Source organism: Mytilus galloprovincialis, chromosome 3, assembly GCF_965363235.1.
Source record: "Mytilus galloprovincialis chromosome 3, xbMytGall1.hap1.1, whole genome shotgun sequence".
Taxonomy (NCBI): domain Eukaryota; kingdom Metazoa; phylum Mollusca; class Bivalvia; order Mytilida; family Mytilidae; genus Mytilus; species Mytilus galloprovincialis.
The window spans coordinates 41,367,533-41,392,498 of record NC_134840.1 but is presented as its reverse complement, the minus strand read 5'-3'; the positions used below and the strand labels follow the sequence as shown (position 1 = coordinate 41,392,498).

The following is a 24,966-nucleotide window of genomic DNA, read 5'->3' as shown; positions in this document are numbered from 1 at the left end:
AATCAGAAGTTCTGTGGTTCTCTGAAATTTTCTTATTTCCGACAGAGCATTATTTCCTGGCCTAAATTTTTTCACTTTTTTAATGCCACCTCTTAATTCATTTTTGAATTGTTGTCTTTTGACTGACAGGTATTGCCGAACGTAATTGAATTTTGGCGTTGCAAGTTTTATCGCTTGTTTGGTTCTTGCCATGATATCATCGTCTGCTTTTATTTGTTACAAGATCACGTGTGCTTCAGTGCTCTCCTTGAAGGAGGTACATTTAACGTATGAAACAAAACAAATGAAAGAACCACGTTTGCTTAAAAAATATCAAAATGATTAAACACAACATAGCAGATTTACAAAAACAAATTAACGAAAAGCAGAAGGAGTTGGACAACTTAAAAGAAATGTTGAATACAAAATCGGTATAAATTAGACATCATGCAGGGACGATTCCAGAACCTCGAAGACTGGGGTCACCATGAAACCAAAATTTAATAGATTTGCTCGAGTGTGGGTGGTGGTACTGGTAGTGGTGTCATGTATCACAGGAGTTTGAAATCCTATCAATAAGGGGGTAAAAATATATCAAAGTCGATTGAGTCTCTTCGAGAGAAGCTCTACTGTGATAATCGACTTTGGTATATTTTTACCCCTTTATTGATAGGATTTCAAACTCCTGTGCATGTATTGGGGGTGACGGTGAACCGTAATGGGGGTGGGGTGTTGGTCTGGTATTTGTTTCAATATATTTTCATTATTTTAGGGTCCATTTCTTTCTACTCTTATAATTTTTTCTGCCAATACACCGTATCGCTATTTGTCCGCATTACTGGACATCACATAGGTTCTCATAAAATTTTGATGAACTAATACAATGGAAAAGTGATTGTTGTATGACATCAATAATTTAAGCAGCTCAGACTCTAAGGTCAGCTGGGAAGAATCCAGGTTCGTTTGCCCTGAATCACATTCGCCCTAGTACCTGTTCGCCCTGATACCTGATTGCCCAGGGTCCATTCGCCCTGATTTTTATTTTTTTTTTCTAATTGTTGTCTAGTCGCATTATTTTAAGTATTTGAACAAAATATGTTAAAGTTTGTCGAAAAATTAACAGAATATTTATATTGCTGGCAGCTGCAATCAATTTATCATTTCCCTTTGATTTGCAGAGTAGAATACTGGAATACAATGTATTTATCTTTATTGATATTTGTTAACAAAATAATTGTATTCAGTCAATCACGAATGTATGCAGTATGACTAGTCTTAGAGCTAGTGTAAATAAATGAACTTGTAAATCCGTTTCATTTTACAGTTCGTACATCATTGTTTTTATTAATTTTAAGCTGAATATTTTATCAAAACAAAACGTTTGTTTTTATTATTAATCCATTAAAAGACAAGTATCACAATAATCAGTGATATCCGAAATTATTTTGTCATTGTCTGAACAATTAATGATCCTAAACAAGTCATTTTTTCCATCAAAAATTTTATTATGTTTTTTTCCTAGGAATTTAGGAATCCAAGTTCAACTGTGGAAGCTTTAGATTGTTTAGAAAAAAGCGACAACCTTAGCTATGAACAAATTGGTAGATACAGTCGACAGTTAATATTGCCAGAGATAGGAGTAAAAGGTGAAACCTAAATTCAACTACACAATTTATTTCCTACTGAAAGGCTTTTCAAACTATTAGAATGACTTAAAAACAATCATGCTAAAATGTATGGTCAGATTGTTGTCTACTTTTTGTATTTAAACCAAACCAGAAGGACTTCAAAAGTGTTTGTTAAAAAATTGACCAAAAATAATTAACATAGGCACTTAAAATTGGGGTCACTTAGATATAATGGAAATGGTGATCATATGAAGGTTTAAGGTTTTTTAAAATGCTAGAAAAGGGGTTCGACGACTTACAGAAAAGAGCGACGATTTACAGAAAAGAACCGAAAAGGACCAAAAAGGACCAAAAAGAACCGAAAAGGACCGAAAAGAACCGAAAAGGAGATCAACGTTTTTTGTAATCGAAGAAAATTAGCAAATTGCAAATTATTTAAGTCTATTAAAAATGAAAGGATATTTTTGACAAAAGTTTATCATTAGGTTTTTAAACCTTATACTGCGACAGGACTACATATAATAACTTATTGCATATGTGAAAAATTATAGGTAGGGTCGGATGCCTAACTTATGGAATAGAAAACATAGAACAGACAAGAACATATAAGATATTTATTCATTACTGTCAAACAATCGTTCTACGTTAATTGTATTTATAAGCTAAGTGTCATTATTTTGTCCAATCTCGGTCGCTAATTCATTTCGAACATTACAACAGTTCCTTATATATATTTTTTTGGAATGTGTATATATATTCCATTCATCAGTGAATATATAATAACACGGACATTCGTACAATCGGACAAAAAGCAAAATAAAACAAAATATCGTGACGGAAAACTTTACAGTAGTTATTGAATAAATACGAATATTTCGTTTTTTTTTTGTGTTTGTGTATGTGTATTACATGAGGGAGGTAATGCCTTTTACCGTCAGGCGTCAAACGGTCATTTTCGGCTACCGTAAGCGTCAAATGTATAATTTTTTACCGTGATTCGTCAAAATATCCTTATCGTGATTCGTCCGATGTCTTAAATAATTATCGTTACCGTTATTTTTGGGAAAAAATAGCGTGATTCGTCAAATTCAGCTGATTTGTTTATCGTCTAAAAGAAAGTGTACATGTTATCGTCATTCATTAAAAATTATCGTTAACGTCTTTGGTTAACATTTTTACCGTTATACGTCATTAAGGTACTCCCATCCTACCCTGATCTTACATGTTAAATGAAAACACATTAATTGTTACTTTGACACGTTAAACCTGTCAAGGATTTGAATTCTTCAAGGAAAAGTCCCGCTATCTCCATGCACAAGTTTCTCTATAGATACATATACTAGCACAGGCCAACATTTATTTTATCACCATCTGACATCGTTTCGCTAATGTACATAGCTGTTTTAAATGGTTTATAAGATAAAATTATTAGAAATCAACAGGCCATTAACTTTTCCACACCCTTTAATCTATACCTATAAAAGAGTAAACAGTTATCAATTATACAGAAAGCGGGTGCGCTATTCATTTATCTATATTTCCTGAAAGACGAAATGAAATGACTGTGATGTGCACAACATTTATAATATGTAGATAATGATGTATTTTTTTATTGATTTATCTCCTTTTATTCACATGTAGCCCAACGTTTTATACCGTAAATTGAATTAAGAAATTGAAACGAACCAGAAATATGGAACGCCGTAGCTGCCTTATGTGTACTTGTTTTTAGATACGCTTATACTTTTCAATATATGCACATAGTTTTTCTATATATGCACATACTTTTTCTCTATATGCACATAGTTTACTTTATATGCACATAGTTTACTTTATATGCACATAGTTTTTCTATATATGCACATAGTTTTTCTATATATACACATAGTTTTACTATATATGCACATACTTTTTCTCTATACGCACATACTTGTTCTCTATATGCACATAGTTTACTTTATATGCACATAGTTTTTCTCTATATGCACATCTGTTACTTATTCGTTTTTAATGCGCGGAGTATACGGTTGCACTTTGCATTAAATCGTTTTTCAATTGTGTTCATGTCTCTGGTGGTAACAATGTGTTCTTACAGATGAAATGACCCTATAAGCGCGATTGCAACCGTTCCAGTGCTCGGTTAATACCCTGTTACTTATTCACTTATAATACGTTTGTTGTACGTTGCACCTTTTAAAAAATAAATTCAATTGTGCCCATGTCTCTTGGTGTAACAATGTGTTCTTAGAGATGAAATGACCCTATTAGCGCGCATGTACCCGTTCCAGCGCTCGGTTGACACCCTGTTATCTATTCGTTACCTATTCGTTACCTATTCACTTATAATACGTTTGTTGTACGTTGCACCTTTTAAAAAAGGATTTTCAATTGTGTTCATGTCTCAGGTGGTAACAATGTGATCTTAGAGATTGAATGACCCTATTAGCGTGTATGTACCCGTTCCAGCGCTCGGTTAATACCCTGTTACCTATTTGTTACCTATTCGTTACCTATTCACTTATAATACGTTTGTTGTACATTGCACCTTTTAGAAAAGGATTTTCAATTATGTCCATGTCTCAGGTGGTAACAATGTGTTCTTAGAGATGAAATAACCTTATTACTGCGTATGTACCCGTTCCAGCGCTCGGTTAATACCCTGTTACCTATTTGTTACCTATTCGTTACCTATTCACTTATAATACGTTTGTTGTACATTGCACCTTTTAGAAAAGGATTTTCAATTATGTCCATGTCTCAGGTGGTAACAATGTGTTCTTAGAGATGAAATAACCCTATTACTGCGTATGTACCCGTTCCAGCGCTCGGTTAATACCCTGTTACCTATTCGTTACTTATTCGCTTATAATACGCTTGTAATACTTTTTATGTGTAGTGTAGTATGTTCAGACTTATGTTTGTTTGTACGTTTTGGATGATTTTGTTTAAATATTCCATGTGTAATGGCAGTGTAAACATTCAGAGTTTGAATTTATTAGAATAGTAAATTTAACATTTAAGAGAAAGCTGTACTTGTCACAAAGCTGCCACCAAAAAATAGGGACATTGCTTTAATCTACAATTTTCTATGCCAATGATAAATGTTCATTAAGAAGAGCAAATTTTTATCTTTTATTCATCATATTTGATTTTCAACCATATTTGTCAGGGTTCTCCAAGGAAAATATGTGCAAAAGCAGAAACATGTAAATACTTTAATTTTATATAACAGGTAACAGGTTATTTACCGAGCGCTGGAACGGGTACATGCGTGCTAATAGGGTAATTTCATCTCTAAGAACACATTGTTACCACCTGAGACATGGATAAAATTGAAAATCCTTTTCTAAAAGGTGCAACGTTCAACAAACGTATTAAAAGTGAATAAGTAACAGGGTATTAACCGAGCACTGGAACGGTTGCAATCGCGCTTATAGGGTCATTTCATCTGTAAGAACACATTGTTACCACCAGAGACATGAACACAATTGAAAAACGATTTAATTCAAAGTGCAACCGTATACTCCGCGCATTAAAAACGAATAAGTAACAGATGTGCATATAGAGAAAAACTATGTGCATATAAAGTAAACTATGTGCATATAGAGAACAAGTATGTGCGTATAGAGAAAAAGTATGTGCATATATAGTAAAACTATGTGCATATATAGAAAAACTATGTGCATATATAGAAAAACTATGTGCATATAAAGTAAACTATGTGCATATAAAGTAAACTATGTGCATATAGAGAAAAAGTATGTGCATATATAGAAAAACTATGTGCATATATTGAAAAGTATAAGCGTATCTAAAAACAAGTACACATAAGGCAGCTACGGCGTTCCATACAGTAACATCTTAAAGTTTGCCATGGTTTACATGTAGCAGGAATTGAAATTTTCTTCAAATGTTTTTTACAATTCTATTTTCTAAAGCAAGGAAATGACATTTTGACTTTCTTTTTAAATATTTAAATGCCTTAATATCTGATACAGGGAAATCTAACTTTTTTTGTAAGTCTACATATCCCTATAAATGTTCAAAATAAATTTGAACTATACATTCCTTTATTACGAGGGGGGGGGGAATTGGTGTATATATATTAAATAATAATTTATATGTATGCTCTTTTCGGTTCTTTTCGGTCCTTTTCGGTTCTTTTTGGTCCTTTTCGGTTCTTTTTGGTTCTTTTCTGTAAATCGTCGCTCTTTTCTGTAAATCGTTGGACCGCTAGAAAAGTAATATTTCATCAAATACAATATAGCAAAGAAACAGTGATTTTCTTGTTCTACATCTTAACAGTTAATCATAAGTAGTATTCTTTGACGACATGTCAACAGACTGTGAAATCATATAATCATGATGATGTTTCTTCCTACAGGACAGTTGTCATTGAGCAGAACATCAGTTTTGATAGTGGGTGCAGGAGGTTTAGGTTGTCCTTCAGCTGTATATCTAGCTGCAGCAGGAGTTGGTAAGTGTTATATATATCAGTATATTGATATGAACCTGGGACAGTGTAATCTATTTCGCATTTCTGAATTTTGAGTTTCTAACTTTCATTAAAGTCTGAAACTTTTGCCTAGAATATATCTGTTGTGCTTTAAACTGTACCTCTAACATTCTCATGGTTCATTGACTGCTTACAAAACAATATTTTTGATCAAATGATTTTTTAGTTATAAGTTATATGATACTTTCAATGTATGGCACACATTATCATTGAAAGATCTTTCATGGTGTAGTGATTAGTGATTATAGTGAATTTTTGCGTTACGGTCAGTTTCTCAAACAAATTTTGTAAAAGAAGGGGAAGTGGTATGAAAACTTATGAGACCAGTAACCAACAGTCCAAATGACATTGATTTAAACAACCATATGTCCCTTAACAATGAGCAAACCCATACTGTAAAGGCAAATTTAAAAGATACCAACATAAAAAATGTGAAACAATTCAAACAATAAAAACCCCACAACAGATAAAAAGCTTATTTTGATTGATATTGTAAACTATATCTGTACATGTAGTATGACCTTGGTAATCATTTCAGCATGTGCATTTAAACATTCATTTCTTCCATATTGCTCATATAAAAATCTAGAGATAGCTTTTTCCACCAGAAAAAAGAACAAGTTACTGTTAAATTAACCTGTTTATTGGAGTTAAGTGGTAGTTTTGGTATTTGTGTAGCTCAGTGTGAATAAAAGGAGTAAGAAAGCAACTCATTGGCACAAATCATGTAAAGACATTTTGAATTCAATATACATGCACCATCTTCAACAATAGACAAATGTCTACTAAACAATGTAAAGTTCTAAAATCACCAAAAGCCTAGAAAAGTTGTTTATAGTTTTAACAGAGATAAATTATGCCAATGGTTTCAGTGATGCACTTAGGTCTTGCTTATATACGAAGGTAATAATGTTGAACTGTTTAAGAGGGAAACAATGGAGGAAATAGTAATTTGTATGCAAGATAACACATACCAGTATTAAACTATTTCTAGAATAAACTCTTACAAAGAAAAAGGATAATACAGGCTTTATAATTGATTAATCAGTTTTATCTACTGGTATGGTATAACCTTAATTTACTTTGTAGGCAGAATAGGGATTGTAGATTATGATGAAGTTGAATTGAATAATCTTCACAGACAAATTCTACATACAGAGAAAAGAGTAGGAACACCAAAATCTTCATCTGTGGCTTCATCCTGCACACAGTAAGATTGAAGTTTATTATTATTAAATTCAAAGACCCAGCAAGCATTCGCTGCTTCTATTCCTTTAATAATTTTAAATTTAAATTTGTTTCTTCAAGTGAATTGATAAAACTTGTCAAGATAAGATATTCTGACTGAAAATGCAATCTTTGAACTAGTAAATTTCTATTTAATCAATGCTTACAGTTTCTTGTCTAAAAATATTTGAATTAATTGATGTATACCTTGTAATTGCTGCGTTTATGTTGAGGGGGGGGGGGGGGGGGGGGGGGTAAAAATCTTTTTTTCTGGGAATTGCCACAAAAACTATGTAGTTTATTTAAGACAGAGGTTTGCAATTACAGGGGAAAGTGGAGAATCCCCTTTTACTTTGAAATAGCTAGGACACTGCTATGAAAACTTTTTCTTGCAAATCATCTGTCTTACACACACCACTAAATGAGTTTTTAAATTCTAAAAATTTTGATGAAATATTTGAATTCAGCATTTTCTGCATGATACAAATGGTTTGATTTTCGTTGCAGGTTAAATTCATTGGTTGAGTGTATACCTTATCATCTGCAATTAGATAGTACAAATGCACTGAGACTGATAAAACAGTATCCTTTCAATAACATTAAACTTGATGTTTTAAAAAAAATAGAAACAAATGGAGAAAAGTGTTTATTCTGTCATTATTTAAGATTCTTGTTAAAACTATATATAGCATTTACTTAATTCAGACATGTTTTTTTGCCCTTTATAGCTTGCTGTTCAATGTGAGCCAAGGCTCTGTGTTGAAGGCCATACTTTGACTTATAATTGTTATAATAGCTGTCTCATTGGCACTCATACCACATCTTCTTATTTAAATGCAATTATTTAGAAAAAATATATGTGAAAATTTTCATTAATAAATAAAACCTTGACATGAATGTAGATATGATGTTGTATTAGATGCCACAGACAATGTAGCCACTAGATATTTGTTGAATGATGCCTGCATATTAGCTAACAAACCTCTTGTATCTGGCAGTGCTTTACGATTTGAAGGACAAGTAAGTAAACATGTTTTTTGAGATCTCAACCCTCCCCCTATACCTCTATCCAATGTAGAAAAAACAAACGCACAACAATACGCACAGTAAAACTCAGTTTAAGCAGAGACATATATACATTTGTACTAAATTTATATGTCCCTGGTTTAAGTGAAGTCTGAGTCTGAAGTCAGAATATGAAACAAAAGAAAATAAACAAAATGACAATAATACATAAATAACAACTGACCTTTCGCAGTAACTGACATGCAAGCTCCAACCCTCAAGTAAACTGATTGAAAGATTATGTCTTCATCATATGAATATCAGGGACAATCCCTTCTGTTGGAGGTTTAGTATTATACCATCATGAAATATTTGAGAAGAACATAACCCGTGTCATGCCAACAACTGGTTTAAGAATAAATGTGTTTAATTACGATGCAAAGCCCCTATAGTAACGTGAATCAATATTAAAGCCAAAATATGCAATCTTTAATGACCTGACAACAGTATTGTAATTATATCCTTCTTAATAAGTCTGTTTAAAGGTTTTGTTAACTTGCATTTTTTATTGCAATTTTTTTAAAGAAGGGAAAACAATGGGAGATAAATTATTGTGATATCAGGAAATACTGGATACAGATACATGTACATATCAGAATACAAATTTTTATTTTTGCTCATCATATTATTTGCATTTGATAATAAAAACCTCACAATAATTTCTGAATTCACTGTTTATTTATTAGGAAATCATATAAAACAATTTAATTAATGTATGGATAAATTTCAATGCACTTAGAATTTGGTGATACCCTTTTATCCAGTAGTTTTTTGGTAGAGAATTTTATGCCACCGCTGTAGCGAAGGAGCATTAAGGTTAACCCTTGTCCGTCCATATATCCATCCATATGACCCAGAAATTGGTTTTGGCTCTCCAACTTAGTTTGCCTCAACTAAACGTTATGATAACTGCAAAATTCAGATGAAGTTCGACTTGAATGACCACACTTTTACTGTTCTAGAGTTAAGCTCCTTTATAAGATATATGCAAGTGGGCATCATCTGTGTTCCATGGAAACATTCTCCATTTATTTTTTATTTGTTTTTTTTTTTCAGCTAACAATATATAACTATGAAGGTGGACCATGCTATAGATGTTTGTATCCTAAACCACCTCCACCAGAAACGGTAACAAACTGTTCAGATGGAGGAGTTCTAGGAGTCAGTAAGTTCAACTCATTATCTTCTTACTTGTACAAATATTAGAGGTATGTGATTACCAATGAGACAAGTATCCCCCATAGAACAGAAGACATTAGAAGGTTTATGTACAGCTTGACTGCTTTATCTGTCCACCCATTTAGCGCAAACAACTTAGCTTAACTCATATGTTCACCACTATTCCAATAATAAATACATGTACATCCCTAGATACTATTTCCTCACTTTTTGATATTTCAATCCTAGTTAAGTTGTCTGATTACATAATTCTTTATCTTTCATAATACATAGGCTGACAGAAAAAAAGTTGTAAATAAAAGCTTTAAGTTTTTTTTAGCATGCAATTTTAGATTTTAAAAATAATTTATTATAGTGAGCGGACTTTTCAAAGTTCAAATGTCCAAAGATTATTTTTTTTGTAGGTCCAGAAAATTTGCTTTATTTGTTGGATGAGATATATATGAAATTCACTCATAATTGAGCTTTTTCTATTATTTAGTTCCAGGGATAATAGGATGTATGCAAGCACTAGAAGCCATAAAGATTTGTGCTGGGATAGATCGTATCCTTATATAGTTGAATAGCAGAACTGTTAGTTCTTTATAAGAAGTGTTATATAATGAATATTACGTACATCATGTACATTCATCTTAATCTTAGGATATTTGTGAAAAATTTTGATACAACTAAATGTTAAAAGGCAAGTATGCTTGGATATATGCGTATATTTCATTCCCAATACAATTCATGTATTTTTATTAGTGTTGTCAAAGGTTAACGGGTTAACCGTTTGAACGACCAAATACTGAATACCAAAAACTCTAACATGTTAACCAGACTTTTTAAAAATTTGTATTGAAGTCATTAAATAGTTATGTTTTCTTAAAAATTGTCGTCGTGCTTATTAATTTGACAGATCAATTGTCCAGTATAATGATTGCTATTGTTATTCCAAAAATATAAAATTAATTAGAACTTGTCTCTCAGCTCAGGGCAAGATCTTAAGGAAACATAATTAGTATAAATGTTTTTTAACAGTAACTTTAAATCAGTAATACGATTAAATTTTACGATTTACTTCATTATTTAATTTTTGTTCTTATATTGTATAGACTTAAATCTGAATGTGCAATCTACTTCGTGGAAGACTTTGTCATACGTCAAAGGAAATGCTATTAAACTCAAGAATTGTGAAATGCAAACCATTGTGAATGTTATCAATGTATACTTGATAGTACGAGTAACAAGCCTTGACATAATCATTTCAAATTGAAACACTCCACATTATTTTCGGAGACAACAAGACAAAATGAAAAAATCATGGGTTGCAGAAATATTAAATTCTACGAGATCAAGAAGTTTTTGTTTTTTTTTGGTGGAAGAAGACTTCAAGTCTTCTGAAGGCCTATGGTGCCGACTTTAAAATCATTGAACCTCTGTATGCCGCATTCGTTTCTGTGTATTACAATTTCATAACAACTTCTGATTCCTGACACCGCTTTTTACACATGATTAAGCATCTGAGTCATTTAATTTGTAAATAAGGATTGAAAAACAATCACTATCGTAAATATGTACTTTTTTATTCATGTAAATTATTAGATTTCATCTCATCTACATGAACGTTATTTGTTTACTTGTAACCGGATGTTTTTACTGTAGATATTGTAGTACGCATGCGTGAATTTGGTATTGGGACAACTCGCCCTTCTTACTTTTTTGTCCTTGGTCTTTTAGTCCTGAGTTCTTTCGCTGGTATAGTACGTTCGTCCTGTGATCATTCTCTATACTCTTATCAAGAACGTTTTATAAAATGTCCTTGCATTTATTAAAAAATATTAATATTAAGGGTATTGTTAAAAAACATTAAAACACGATTTAGTCTGATCCTTATTTTGTTCCCAAGTTAAGACAATCGTGTTCAGCCAATCAAATTCTGTGTTTCTCATGATCAATTAATAAGCCAATCAAAAACGTTTTCTCTGAAGATTATTCTAACATGCTAGATTTTGAACTTGTGTTGTTTTCATCTAGTTGTAAAATCGTGAACATGGCATGTGAATTTTCATCTGCAAGCAGGTTCTTACACAGCTTAAGGATAAAAGCATGGCGGATTGACAAAATTCAATGATGCAGTACTACCATAAAGATAATAAATAGTATTTTTTTTCACTAATTTATTGACATAATACTTGTTGTAACATATTTTATTTTTGTATTCAATTCAATTATTTAAAGGACAATGTACTCTTTTCACAAAGACCAACAAACAGGTTCCCCCCCCCCCCCCCATTATGAGTGGTGTCCTTTAAATGAGGGACTGTCCCTAAAACAAGTAAATTACAGTGGTTGTAATGTTCTTCCAATGAGGGTTACCCCTCATTTGGAGTGTTGTTCCCAACCTGTTAAAGGTCCATCGTTGTGCATAATTCAAAATTGGAAATTTCAACAAGCATCTAATATTCTTACACAAGAAAATTAACCCTGGTCTGCTAGCTACATGTTCATCTTTTCTAACGATTTAATAACTAGAATCATGCAGACAGACTTAAGAAAAAGGCATGTAAGTTCATTATACAAATATGACACTTTTTCTAGACAATCGAGATCGTGCAAAATACTTCGCTAAAAATTGTAACCTTTAGAATAGTTGTTGCGCACTAAAAATGCCCATGGGAACTTTCAAAAGTTTGCGGGTATGTAACAAGTCTTACTATTTTTATGCCCCATTTATGGGCATTATGTTATCTGGTCTGTCAGTCCGTCCTGCTTCAGGTTAAATTTTATGGTCGAGGTAGTTTTTGATGAAGTTAAAATCCAATCAACTCAGTACACATGTGTTCCTTATGATATGATCTTTCTAATTTTACTGCCAAATTAAAGATTTTACCTAATTTTCACAGTCCACTGACAGTGGCGGATCCGGAAATTTTCGTAAGTGGGGGCCCACTGACTGACCTAAGAGGGGGCCCGCTCCAGTCACGCTTCAATGATTCCCTATATAAGCAACCAAATTTTTCCCAAAAAGGGGGGCCCGGGCCCCCTGCCCCCTCCTAAATCCGCCTCTGACTGAACATAGAAAATGATTGTACGGATGGGAAATCCATCTACTTATGACACATTCTTGTTTGAAGAAAAAATAATACGTCATAACGATAATGGAACAAAACAGGATGGGTTAGTGGGGCTGCTTGTATGGTAATTCAAGTTACCTTTTATTCACCTTCTTCCGCCTCAGAGCTATCAGCTCTTTGATTCAATCTGAAGTTAGTACAAACGCCATAGTTGGGGGAGGGTTGGAGGGGTCTTGATCCCGAAATCCCGGGCTTATAAACATGAAATCCTGAGGTCCCGAATTTAAAAAATAATAAATCCTGACATCCTGAAATTTGAAAAAAGAATTCATGGATCCCGAAAGGTTCAATCCCGAAATCCCAACCTTAAATAAACCCAATCCCGATGCCCCGAAAAAGGTCCTGCCCCCCTCATAGTTGATACAGTGTATTTGATTATCAAAAGTCAAACTTCGTCAAAAATCTTCACAGACAAGCCTTATAATACCAAAGGACAAACTTCAATTCATTGTATTATAAAAACGTAAATGTATAACATGTATGAAAGGTTGTCACATTGACACTCTTACCACATCTTCTTATATCTATGTGAAGGGTTCTATAGATAAGGCTTTCAACCATCAACTTGAACTACCTGTTAACCGGTTAATGGGTGGAATGATTATCCGAGTAACCGGTTAGGCAAAAGTGTACAATTTGTTTATCCCAATTCTTTGCTTCTTCGTGTGTTGATTGTTTAGATTAGATTCAAATCTTATGTAGTCTTTGTTTTTCTTAACAAGATTAAGCATCATTTAGCCAAAAGTTATTACTGTTTGATGGTCTGCAAGGTTCATTTAGATCTATTAAAATCAGGGGAAGACAACCAACATGTCCTGTATGTGGAGATAATCCTACCATAACAGAATTAATAGACTATGAACAGTTCTGTGGAGCAAGAGCAAATGATAAGGTGAATATAAGATATATTTGTGTCCATTTTGCATTTGTTTTTAATATCTTTTTGTAATTAAATGTTTTTAATTCTTTGAGGTAATCAATTTTGATAAAAAATCGAAGTCTCTCTGTAGATAAATTCATTCAGTAGATCAAAAAGATAAATATAATACAGTTGTAATTCATTTCTCATAAAGTGAATATTTTCTTCAAGTCTTAGACATTGTATATCAAGAGTTTTTTCAGGACAAAGATTTAACTTTGCTGGAAGATACAGACAGAATATCACCTAAGGTAATGTAACCAAACCATGTTTAAAAACTAATTGTTTCCGTTTTATAGGATGAACTTTTCAATTTCTTTCTCTTGTTGCATCAGTCTTCGAAATATGCTTGATTCATGCCTCCTTCTAGAGTAACTACATTTAACATGTTTATTTTAATGTAACTTTATCAGTTGTTAATCAAATGCTCTTATTTGCTACGAAGAAAAATTGGAAGGTCAATGTATGAAAAGAGGACAACAGCCTCTTCTTTGGAGATAGCTTTTGTATTTAAGCCAATGTAACATATTGCATGACATTTTTAATACATTGAGAAACTATATTGAACTAAGAACAATATTCATAAATATTTGTAAAAATACCTATTCTTATCAATATTAAAAGAAAAATGAAATCAAACATTTTTTATCAATAAACATATTGTCTACATAATTTGTTTATTCATTTATAGGATTACAAGGAAATGTTAGACACCAAACAAGAACATGTATTGGTGGACGTGAGATTACCAGTGGAATTAGACATATGTCAGCTTCCAGTCCAATCATATAGTATCCTTTGAAGTTTTATTACATAACACAATGTGAAAGTTGAAGTTAAATTGTTTGGTTTATTTTTAACAGAAAGTGTTTTTTTTTGTGGAAACTTTTTTTTTTTATTCCAAATTTACTTTAAAAAATTGTTCAAGTAATATACAACATATCCAATGACAATGGAGTTTTACTATCAGAGTAAAGTATTTTTTTCACATGTCACACACTAATTGGAGTATGCTTGGAATGATTCACTTCACACTATTGTTAAAAGTAAGTTACCTTTGATTTTTAACTTCTTTTTAATCATTTCATTACCTATCATTTTTAAGGTTACTTTTAAACTAACTTGGGTATGCTTGAATCAATTCATTCAAACTTTAATATTGTTTTTGGGATTGGTGATAAAACACTTCCTATTTCTTTTTTTTTTCTTTTGAAGGATATTTGTATTATTTCCTTATCTATTATTATCAGATTTACCAATAAATTCTGTGGATAAAAAGGACTGTATACAAGCGTTAGAAGAAAGATTAAAATGCAATATTCCTGTGACTGGAGACCCCCTCCCTGTAGTAGTTGCTTGCAGAAGAGGAAATGATTCACAAATTGTCACTCAAAAATTAAAAGACAAATTTAAAGATTTGAACTTGGATATTAAAGACTTGAAAGGTGGATTACTTGGATGGACTAAACATGTGGATAAGAATTTTCCTATATACTGAATAAAGCTTATTCTATAAACACATTTTAATTTATCTTCCTTTTAAATGGAGTATTATTGGATTATTTCAACTTTAATCAGATAAATATCTGACTAATTGAATAGTAATGTTGCCACCTTGAATAAATTTAGGCAGTAAGAGATAGCAAACAAATTGCATTTGTTGGTCTGTCTGCATTGTATGTGCTGTGTAATTACAAGTTCAATGATTGATTGTACAGAGTTTGGTATTGAGGACTTTCACTCTGTTATGATGTGTGGTATAAATAAAGCTGAAAATGAAACGAGATATAAAAGGGGGAATTAAAACTGTAAGTTTACAACACCTTGCAAAAAGGAAAATGGTAAACAGACAAAGAACAATCCACAAAACTCCTCAAGGAAAGCTGCACACACCTGCTAAAAAAAAGGTATGGAATCAGGTGCTTATGTGGCAGCAGTTCTTGCTTAACTAGTGACCTGACATGATGGTATGGTTAAAACTGATAACTTCCAGTCAGTGATGAAGCTCCATTTCTTTGGTACCTTTAGACATTATCAAATTTATAAACAATTAAAGAACCTTTGTGAGCACACTCACATTGTCAGAGGGGCATAACTGCTAGAAAAAAATTAAATCATAATTTCCTGTTGATATGCACATCTATATAGTATGTCCTTATTATCCACAAGGTTTTATGAAATTCTGTTGTGTGGTTTCAGAGGAGTTGTGATGACAAACTGTTGCAGTAGTATATTGAGGTCAATAAGATCAAAGGGGCACAACTCATATAAAAAAATTGAATCATAATTCGACGGTCGGACAGAAAGAAGGACGGGTCAAAAACATTATACCCAAGTAACCTGATGCAATTAATTGGCCGGGGTATAATTAGTTATCCCTATAACATGAACAAATGAAAGTTTTAAGTTTTAAACAAAAATACAGTACAGGAATGGGGATTGAAAAGATTGACTGATAGAAATAACACAAACAAATAAGCTTATAAAATATCACAATAAACAATACAGAAAACTTAATCAAACACCCCATTGAAATATTGGGAAGGACATGATCCAAGATCTACAAATAACTTAATATGGCTGAGTAACAATGATCTCCTCATGTGTTGCAGAATAGGGCCTCAATAGGCTGTTATTTAAAAAAAATTCAGAGCTAGGTTCAACATGTAAATATCAATAATGACCAGCAACACAGATCAAGTCACTGTAGATTGTGCATATAAAAGCAAGATAAATAATAATGTCCACCAAATTTAGCTCACTGTTACAAAGGGTTATGTGGGTTGTTGCCACACTTGATGTTAGTCCTTTAACTTTTACAAAAATCATCTCTTTTGTAACTACATGGCTATTATAAAAAAAACATTATGAACAATCATTCTTAGCATACCTAATTTTAAAACATATGTCCTTGCCACCTTGAATAAAGGTTGATCACAGGGGTAAAATGCAACTACTGTGTAATATCTTGAGAACTGCTATACAGAGACTGGCAGGTCATTAAATGTTCATACTGTCAAAATCCATTAACTGCCGTATTTTGACCAATATTGGATGACTCCTTATATGGATTTGTTGGCTATAATCATGAAAACTGTACTGGAAGTGGAAAATCTTTTTAAAATAGCAAAAATGATCAGCAAGACAAGATCTACATCATATCAGATTATTGGAAGATTCACACCAAGGGACTTATTTGTGTAGCTTGAAGTAAGTTTTGAGCTTGTCTTATTCTTTTTTGTGTGCATAGTTTTTGCTGATTGCAGTAATGATTTAAAATCAGCCTGTATCAGTGATTTCCCATGTACCAAACCTCCAAACCTAGAGGCATTGTTAATAATACAACTGTACGAATCTATACTGATAGACAAATGAAATCACATATAAACAAAACAATTTCTGAGAATAAATCATCCAACATTACTTTGAATGGGTATGGGACTATATCTGCGAATTTTTTTTAGGTATTCCTGGTAGAGTGAACACTTTCTTTCTTCAGTCTGGCAAGTTTCATTTGACCTTGACGTTATTTTCATTGTTCATTGGTCAATGTTAAGTTTTTGTGGTGAGATCAGTTTCTTAAGATATTATAAGAAATAGGTCAACTATATTTTGTGAATGGTATTTCTTTATTGGTTTATCTGACCTTGACCTCATCTTTTTTGTTCATAAGTTTATGTGATACTTGCAGTAAAACTATTTATATATTTAGTACTTTCACCATAAAAATCAATGGTCTGTAAAGGGTGAGACATATAAGCATGTGTACTCTTGTAATCCCTATGTCTTGCAAAGTAGTCACAGACAGACAAAAATCGCTGTCTGATGGATGTGAAGAGTGCTTCCACATTAAATTCAACATCATAAAGTGCCATGCAAATATAAAATTGTCCTTTCCTACTAAAGCTGCGTAATATGGAATATTAAATGAATTAAAGGGACTGCTTAGACAAATAAGTCTAATTTTAGTCTTAGATGCATCATTTTTTTGGCTTTGAACTAGCTGTCAATAACTGCAAGTACTCTCAGATCTGTACTTAATGTCTTTTTGTTGTTGGGATTTACAACTACCTGTCCAAGTCTACTCTGTGTTTTTGTTAGAGGCATTTCTATTTCTATTCATCTGAGGAGTTAAGCATTTTTTTACTGATTTTATAGTTTGTTCTTATGTTGAACTGTGACACCACTGTCCCAGGTAAGAGGGAGGGTTGGGGGCTCGCTAAAATGTTTAACTACACCACATTCTGTATATGACTGTCCCAAGTCAGAAGCCTGTAATTCAATGTTGTTTTTTGCTGTGTTACATATTTGTTTGTTGTTCAATATTTTGTACATAAGTTAGGCCATTAGTTTTCTCAATTCAATTGTTTTACATTTGTTATTTTGGGGCTTTTTATAGTTGACCATGCGATATGGTTTTGTTGAAGTCTGTTAGTGACCTATAGTTGTTAATTTCTGTGTCATTTTGTCAATCATACCACATCTTTTTAAAATTTATTGTACACAAGAGTGCACACACTGATTTCTTTACTTTTACATTCTTTACTAATCATTGATATTATGTTGATAGTCCTAAATATAAAGCTTTATTACAACTGTCACATAAACTTAACCAAAAAAACCTAAATATTGACCAATGAACCATGAAAATGAGGTCAAGGTCAGATGAACCATGCTAGGCAGGCATATACAGCTAAATTTTTCCATACAACAAATATAGTTGACCTATTGTTTATAGTTTAAGAAAAACAGACCAAAACACAAAAACTTAACACTGAGCAATGAAACGTGAAAATGAGGTCAAGGTCAAATAAAACCTGGTCGACTGACATATAGATCATAAAATATTTCCATACACTAAATATAGTTGACCTATTGCAATAAGTATTAGAAAAAAAGACCAAAAACCAAAAACTTAACTTTGACCACTGAACCATGAAAATGAGGTCAAGGTCAGATGACACCTGCCAAGCAGACATGTTCACCTTACAATCATTTCATACACCAAATATAGTAGACCTATTGCATACAGTATAAGAAAAAAAGACCAAAACACAAAAACTTAACTATAACCGCTTGACCATGAAAATGAGGTCAGGGTCAGATGACACCTGCCAGTTGGACATGTACACCTTACAGTCCTTCCATACACTGAATATACAAGACCTATTGCTTACAGTATCTGAGATAGGACTTGACCACCAAAACTTAACCTTGTTCACTGATCCATAAAATGAGGTTGAGGTCAAGTGAAAACTGTCTGACAGGCATGAGGACCTTGCAAGGTACGCACATACCAAATATAGTTATCCTATTACTTATAATAAGTAGTCACTTTAATAAAGTGGTATGGGTGTCTTCCTCCATCTTGGATTGTAAAGAACAGAGAACCAAAGGTCCAGATTTTCTATCGAGTTAGCAAAATTTAATGCAGGAATGCAGATATTTAATGTGAATTTTCATTTAAAAGAACCAATTTATAAGAATATTACTTATCAATATTAATATTTTTGCAAATTTTGATTATTTTTGGTTGTTTAAAAAAAAAAAAAAAATTGGCATTTTAAGGGGAGGTAACTCCAAAACAGTGCATTTTCTGAAAGATTCTACATGGAATTTTCCAATTTTTTATTTTAGCCGGAAAAAACGTACGGTGACCCAATCTTTTCTTTTGATATTCTCAAAGCATTGTCTAAAAGCTATCTTTTCCTTAAGTATTTAACAATTCTATCATTTTGTTCAGTTTCTAATCACAAAATGGTGTTTTTTCCCTGTATAACCCATACAAATGTGTCAATTTGTCACGCCCTGTAGCTTGAGAAAATGCACGGTGACCTATCATTTTTATTATATTTTTCAACATATATCAATAGATACTACATTATGGCAAAGTATGAACAAATTCTATCATTTTTATTTTAGACTCCCATACCTCCTTAACCATGAAAATGAGGCCAAGGACATTGGACATTGTGACTGACGTATTCATATAGTTATCCTATTACTTATAATAAGAGAGAATTTAACATTACAAAAAATTTTAGCTTTTTTTCAAGTAGTCACTTAACCATGAAAATGAGGTCAAGGACATTGGACATGTGACTGACGGAAACTTCGTAACATGAGACATCCATATACAAAGTATGAAGCATCTAGGTCTTACACCTTCTAAAATATAAAGCTTTTAAGAAGTTAGCTAACACTGCCGCCGGTTCACTATCCCTATGTCAAGCTTTCTGTGACTAAAGTCGCAGGCTCGACAATGACTGCCCATTCAGTGAGAACTGGTATAATTTTTGAATCTATCAAGTCAATGAAAAATATAAGAAAACAATACTGATAAACTGAATGAAGTTTATTTTGTTACATCTCTGATAAATACATTGTGGTCCTTTCCATATAATTATCCTTAACCGATTCCTATCTTAATGAAAACAAAATGTTTATCACATTACATGAGACAGTAACATAACAGCAACAATAAGCTAATTATACAATGTAGCAAACTCTTTAGCCCATACAACTACACTGTACTATTCAATTTATAATTCATTTTAAAACATCATTTTTTTTACTGTAGATTTCCTACTGATTTTATATCATGCCAAGCTACACAGATACAATAATTCATTTTCTCATTATAATACTATATTATTTCTTGGTGGATTTTTTTTAATTTCCAGACAACTGTTTGTCACTTAAACATGTAATATTTTCCTATGCGTGATCTTCCATATATTTAACATATCAATATTATAGATTTTAAAGTCACCTTTGAAATTCAATTTCCGTTAAAAGTTAACAAAACCTTTTTATTGAAACATGATCCACTTCTGAGATAGCAGTGAAATCTGAAACATGATCCACTACAAAGGTAGCAGTGAAATTTGAAATTAAGCCAGTTATATACAGCAGACATTGAAATCGGTATCCATGTACCATGAGGAGGAACCTTGTAAGTGTAAAAAGGCAGTGGAAATAAGATATTTACATAATGAAATACAACCTTAGATAAATCAACATCTTGGATGCTGAACTAGCAAAGTACAACAAAACATGGAAGACAGAAAATAAACTGCTGATGGGACTTAACAATAACATAACCTATCTTTATATACAGTCAGAGGCCACTTAATATCAATATTAGCAGTTGTTTTAAATAAAATGCCCTTTGCTCAAGGTCACCTTTAACTTTTTTCTCAGTAATTTTGAACCAATGTTGAATTAAGCAATGTTTCAGAAGATGATGAAAAGGTTGTTTTCGATTTATTTCAATGAAATGAGTAAAATATTTGGGCTTCTTATTTTGCTGCTGGTATCATATATAAAAGTGCATATTTTTTCCTAAAATTGATAATGATCAAAAGCTAGTTTTTTCTGATCATTTCACCAAAATGTTATGACAATGATTATGTTCGACTTTTCATATATTAATCCAATATATAAACAAACTTTAATGAGCCCTTTCAAAAAAAATATTAAACTAGGTCACATATACAACATCTATGTCATCTTCGAAAAATAAGCGAAATGTAAAAGGGTTCAAGCATACTGACTTTACAAAATTATAAAAGTTCTTGCTAAAGGTGCCACAAGTTTCTAACGTTCTGTCTTGAATTGTGTATGCAAAATACATAAAACTGTATGAACATGAAACCTTATTGCTCTTTTAAACAAGTTATTCTGAATCCTCAATTGACTCTTATTACATTCATTTAATGGGAGTAGAACTGTTTGGCTGTAAGGATTTGCTCCACTTAGAGATGCGTAAAGCTTTCGCTTTTTCTCCTTTAATTTGCATGCAATATAAGGTTTGTATAAATATGGTATTTGAACTTTAAACAATTGTGTAATCCATTTGAAGATCCTGGAAATGGCAGCTATAAATAACTTTTTATTGTGTTTTCTTCATTGCTCTGCATTGCAATGAACCATTTTATAAATCTATACTTGCACTAATGAATAAAAAGTAACTTAATACAAATAGATTTTCAAAAAAGAGTCAATTCTGGATTAAGTTTACAAAATGACTTTAAAAAGAACTATTAGCACATAAACTTATATAATAAAGAAAAGAAAATTGACCAAAGTAAAGCGAAGTATAAAAAAATAAGGACTGATAGTCTTTATACACTGTGCATAAGTCTGTCTATATTATTAAGATGTGAGGTTTCCATTGAAGATATGTCTAAATGTGAAGCCATTTATTAAAATCTAATTTATTCAAGGGGACAGAAATACATACACAGCAGGTGTAAGTCTCCCCATTATAGAAAATGATTGGCAAACTACTGATGAGAGTTGAAGATATGTATTTGGCTTATGAGTCTCGTGAATAAAAAACCCCAAATGAGACGGAGGTTAACAATAATTCCAATTTCAGTTGGCTTTTATTGGGTAGTTTAATTGAGTTGTATCAAGAAATTATCCCTTGTTTGGCTATCAATGCTATCTCAAATAAAACAAAAACTGCAATCTTCCTGTTGACATGATATTGCTCATTTTAGCAGGTGATATGTAATAAAAAAATGTGCTCCTAAATTCTTCTGGTATGTTTCATTGGATTTGCTTATGAAATTTACTCAATTTTACACTTTATTCCAAGTTATTATTGAAACTGACTGTATAATAAGTAAATTAAAGCTGTCCCATCAAAACAAAACAAGAAAACCATAAAAACAAATAACATATGACTAGATGAACACTTTTACAATGAGTGAATAAAATAATAACATGCTTAGCCTAGCCTAACTGTGAAGGATATATAATTAGTTTGCAGTGCAAGTTGTGAGATACAAATGATTAAAAGAAATATGAGGTTATAGAATTTATATTCTTATAAATTTGTAATAGTATAATTTTATTATATATACTCTGTAAAAAAAGTTTTTTCCTTGACAAAAATAAATTTCTGCTTTAATGCCAACAAAAAAGAAGATAAAGAGGTTAATGTCAAGGTGACAGAAACCCAACAACAAATGAACATATAATGTCCAAGAAGAAAATCTATACTTAAAGTATGTGTAAATAATTTTGCAAACAATTAACAATAGGCACTTTCTTTTTCAAAGTTCACTTACTCTACAACATTTATGAGCTAGAATTTAAAAAAAGATTTGATTTGGAGTGCATATTTTACATCTGTATGCCACTGATTTAATCTATATGTTGCCCTTAGATTGATAAATGATGTTCAATGTAAATACAAGAATAGTGAAAAATAAACATAGCACTTTAACTGGGTTCTTATTTCATCTTTCTTTAGGGAAATCTGAAGTGATTTGCTGCTATTTGGTGATACAAATGTAATAGTTTAATTAACATCTTGAAATGTTAATTTACAATGATTTTTTTAATTCAACATTTTGGATTGTGCTTTTTAATCTTGAAGTTTTATATGACTTTAATAAACATCAATGATCATCTATATCTTCAAAAAATAAGATTTCACCAATCTATCGTTTATAACCACATTTCAATGATATCTATAGACAGAATTCATTTATGTTAAAAATATAAGCATTCGTAGGATTCCAATTAAATCCACTTGACTTTAATTATAAAATTTCATTTTGATTTTAGATATTCATTATATACATGTATTAGTTACAACAAAGTGAAAGCTCAAAATGTAAACCAATGCTTTTAGTTTTATCAAAAACTGTCATAAAAACTTAAAATATGAATTAAATTGAGAAAAATCATTAATCAAGATACAACATCATTAATAACTGGCTTCATTGAATAGTTTTTTAAACATCAAGTTCATTTTTCTTCAGTTAAGTCTATATTAGATTGCTGTTAGTATGTTCACATTACATGTAAACAATTTTCGTCAGTTTATCCATGATTGTTATATATTGCACATGGCAGAGGTTTTTCTTAAGAAAACCAACAATTTTTCACAATTATGTCTTGGTAGTGATAGAACAACATTAAATGGCACACAAACAGCAAAATTATTGCAAAATTAAGCACTACTTTTTTTTATTAATAAATATAATTTTCTTTAAACTTCCTTTTTTGGTTGTATTTATTTTTATTATATTTGTTTATAGATTTTATATCTTATCAATGTGTCATGGATCAATGATAATATTTCTGTTGTCATTTTTTTTTAACCAGAATGAAATGTCACTCCACCTGGTTTAAATCAATAATTCTACTTAATGCGTAGTAGCAAATGCCTTGATAAACTATGTTTATGATAATAGCAATTTATTTTTGCAATTTTACAGTTTTTCTTGATTTTCCTTTCATCAGTTGAATGAACTTGAATCTAAATTATATCAGATTTAAAGTCAGGCATATATTATACATGAGAGAATTATAAATAATCACAGTTAGATATTGTATAATGGACAGTTTATCTTGCTTGTGAAATCCTTTCCTTTATAATAAATACAGTGGATAAACATAATGCAACATTCTAACAACTACAAGAAAGATTATGTCTGTTTAAAGTTGTTTTTCTTCTGGTCCTCCATAATTAACAGCTTACACCTGTGTACCCAGGTCATTTGAAGCAGCCTGAAAAAGACGGAGAAATTCGCTCAAAAATCAGCCGGGACATGAAGGAAATCAAATTAAAGATTACCAATTATACAGTATCAACAAAAATATTTAGAATAATCTAACAAGACACCATTAAATGTTAAATGTGTTAGACAAAACCTTCCATCCAATAGCCAACAAGCACTTTAGTAAATATTTTTTATAGTGTCATTTGAATAATAACTATTAGTACTGTATTAAAATATGGGTAACATTTTCAAACTGAAGTCGCAATCCTTTAGACAAGTTTGTTTTTTAGGTCAATAAAAATAAATATAGGTAAGCAATTCAGTATGAAATGATGCACTATTCCTGGAAGAATTGTTATTGGACGGGAAATGAAAGAAAAATAACTTTTATTCTACTGTTACTTGACAGAACACATATAAACTTCTTTTTACAGGATTATATAATTAGTTCTTTGAGTTCTAATTCTACTTTGGTAAAGTGCAGTTGAGTGAAATACATTTTCTAGATGTGAGTACAAAATTATTCTAAAATTCTATATGCATGCAAACGAAAAAATGTTTCTTTCTTTTCAGCTAGCTTTAAAATTAACGACATAGGAGGAAAACTTACTGCAAAATGGCAATGAGAAATTCTAAGCAGGAATCTACTAAAACAAATGAACAAAACACTGAAGCAAATTGTCAACATATCAAAAAGAGGAGAGAAAAGAAGTGTTAACATATCAAAGAAAAATAATAGAAAACCAGAGGTATTCAAAATACAATTATAAAGAAAAAAGAGAAGAGAAGACTTAATTAGAACTGGTAACCTCAC

The 24,966-nt window shown here is 31.5% G+C and overlaps 2 protein-coding genes across 16 annotated transcripts in view; one reads left to right on the top strand and one right to left on the bottom strand.

Moving 5' to 3' along the window:
• The first annotated feature begins 254 nt into the window (after positions 1 to 254).
• Positions 255 to 15,150, top strand: LOC143067945 (adenylyltransferase and sulfurtransferase MOCS3-like). Its single transcript, XM_076241594.1, has 12 exons — positions 255 to 410; positions 1,502 to 1,625; positions 5,992 to 6,084; positions 7,213 to 7,333; positions 7,858 to 7,932; positions 8,253 to 8,370; positions 9,472 to 9,580; positions 10,076 to 10,138; positions 13,439 to 13,602; positions 13,833 to 13,880; positions 14,321 to 14,420; positions 14,880 to 15,150. The coding sequence occupies exons 1-12, from the start codon at positions 318 to 320 to the stop codon at positions 15,125 to 15,127; spliced, it is 1,356 nt and encodes a 451-aa protein (XP_076097709.1). The 5' UTR covers positions 255 to 317; the 3' UTR covers positions 15,128 to 15,150.
• A 4,819-nt stretch (positions 15,151 to 19,969) lies between these two features.
• LOC143067947 (ribosome-binding protein 1-like) overlaps positions 19,970 to 24,966 on the bottom strand; it is a 41,801-nt gene continuing 36,804 nt past the window's right edge. For 12 of the 15 annotated variants that reach the window (XM_076241608.1, XM_076241595.1, XM_076241601.1 and 9 more), the window contains one exon: positions 19,970 to 24,159. In XM_076241608.1, the coding sequence (XP_076097723.1) occupies positions 24,127 to 24,159 (33 nt within the window). In that variant the 3' untranslated portion in view covers positions 19,970 to 24,126. Of the gene's footprint in view, positions 24,160 to 24,762; positions 24,800 to 24,966 lie in introns of all 15 variants that reach the window. The other 3 variants (XR_012976074.1, XM_076241603.1, XM_076241604.1) reach the window with 2 other exon arrangements.

Coding starts and splice junctions, on each gene's coding strand:
- LOC143067945 (XM_076241594.1), top strand. CDS start 318: ATGATTAAACACAACATAGCAGATTTACAAAAACAAATTAACGAAAAG. Junction 10,139..13,438: donor GATTTGTGCTGGGATAGATC/GTATCCTTATAT, acceptor AACAAGATTAAG/CATCATTTAGCCAAAAGTTA. Junction 13,881..14,320: donor CAGACAGAATATCACCTAAG/GTAATGTAACCA, acceptor ATTCATTTATAG/GATTACAAGGAAATGTTAGA.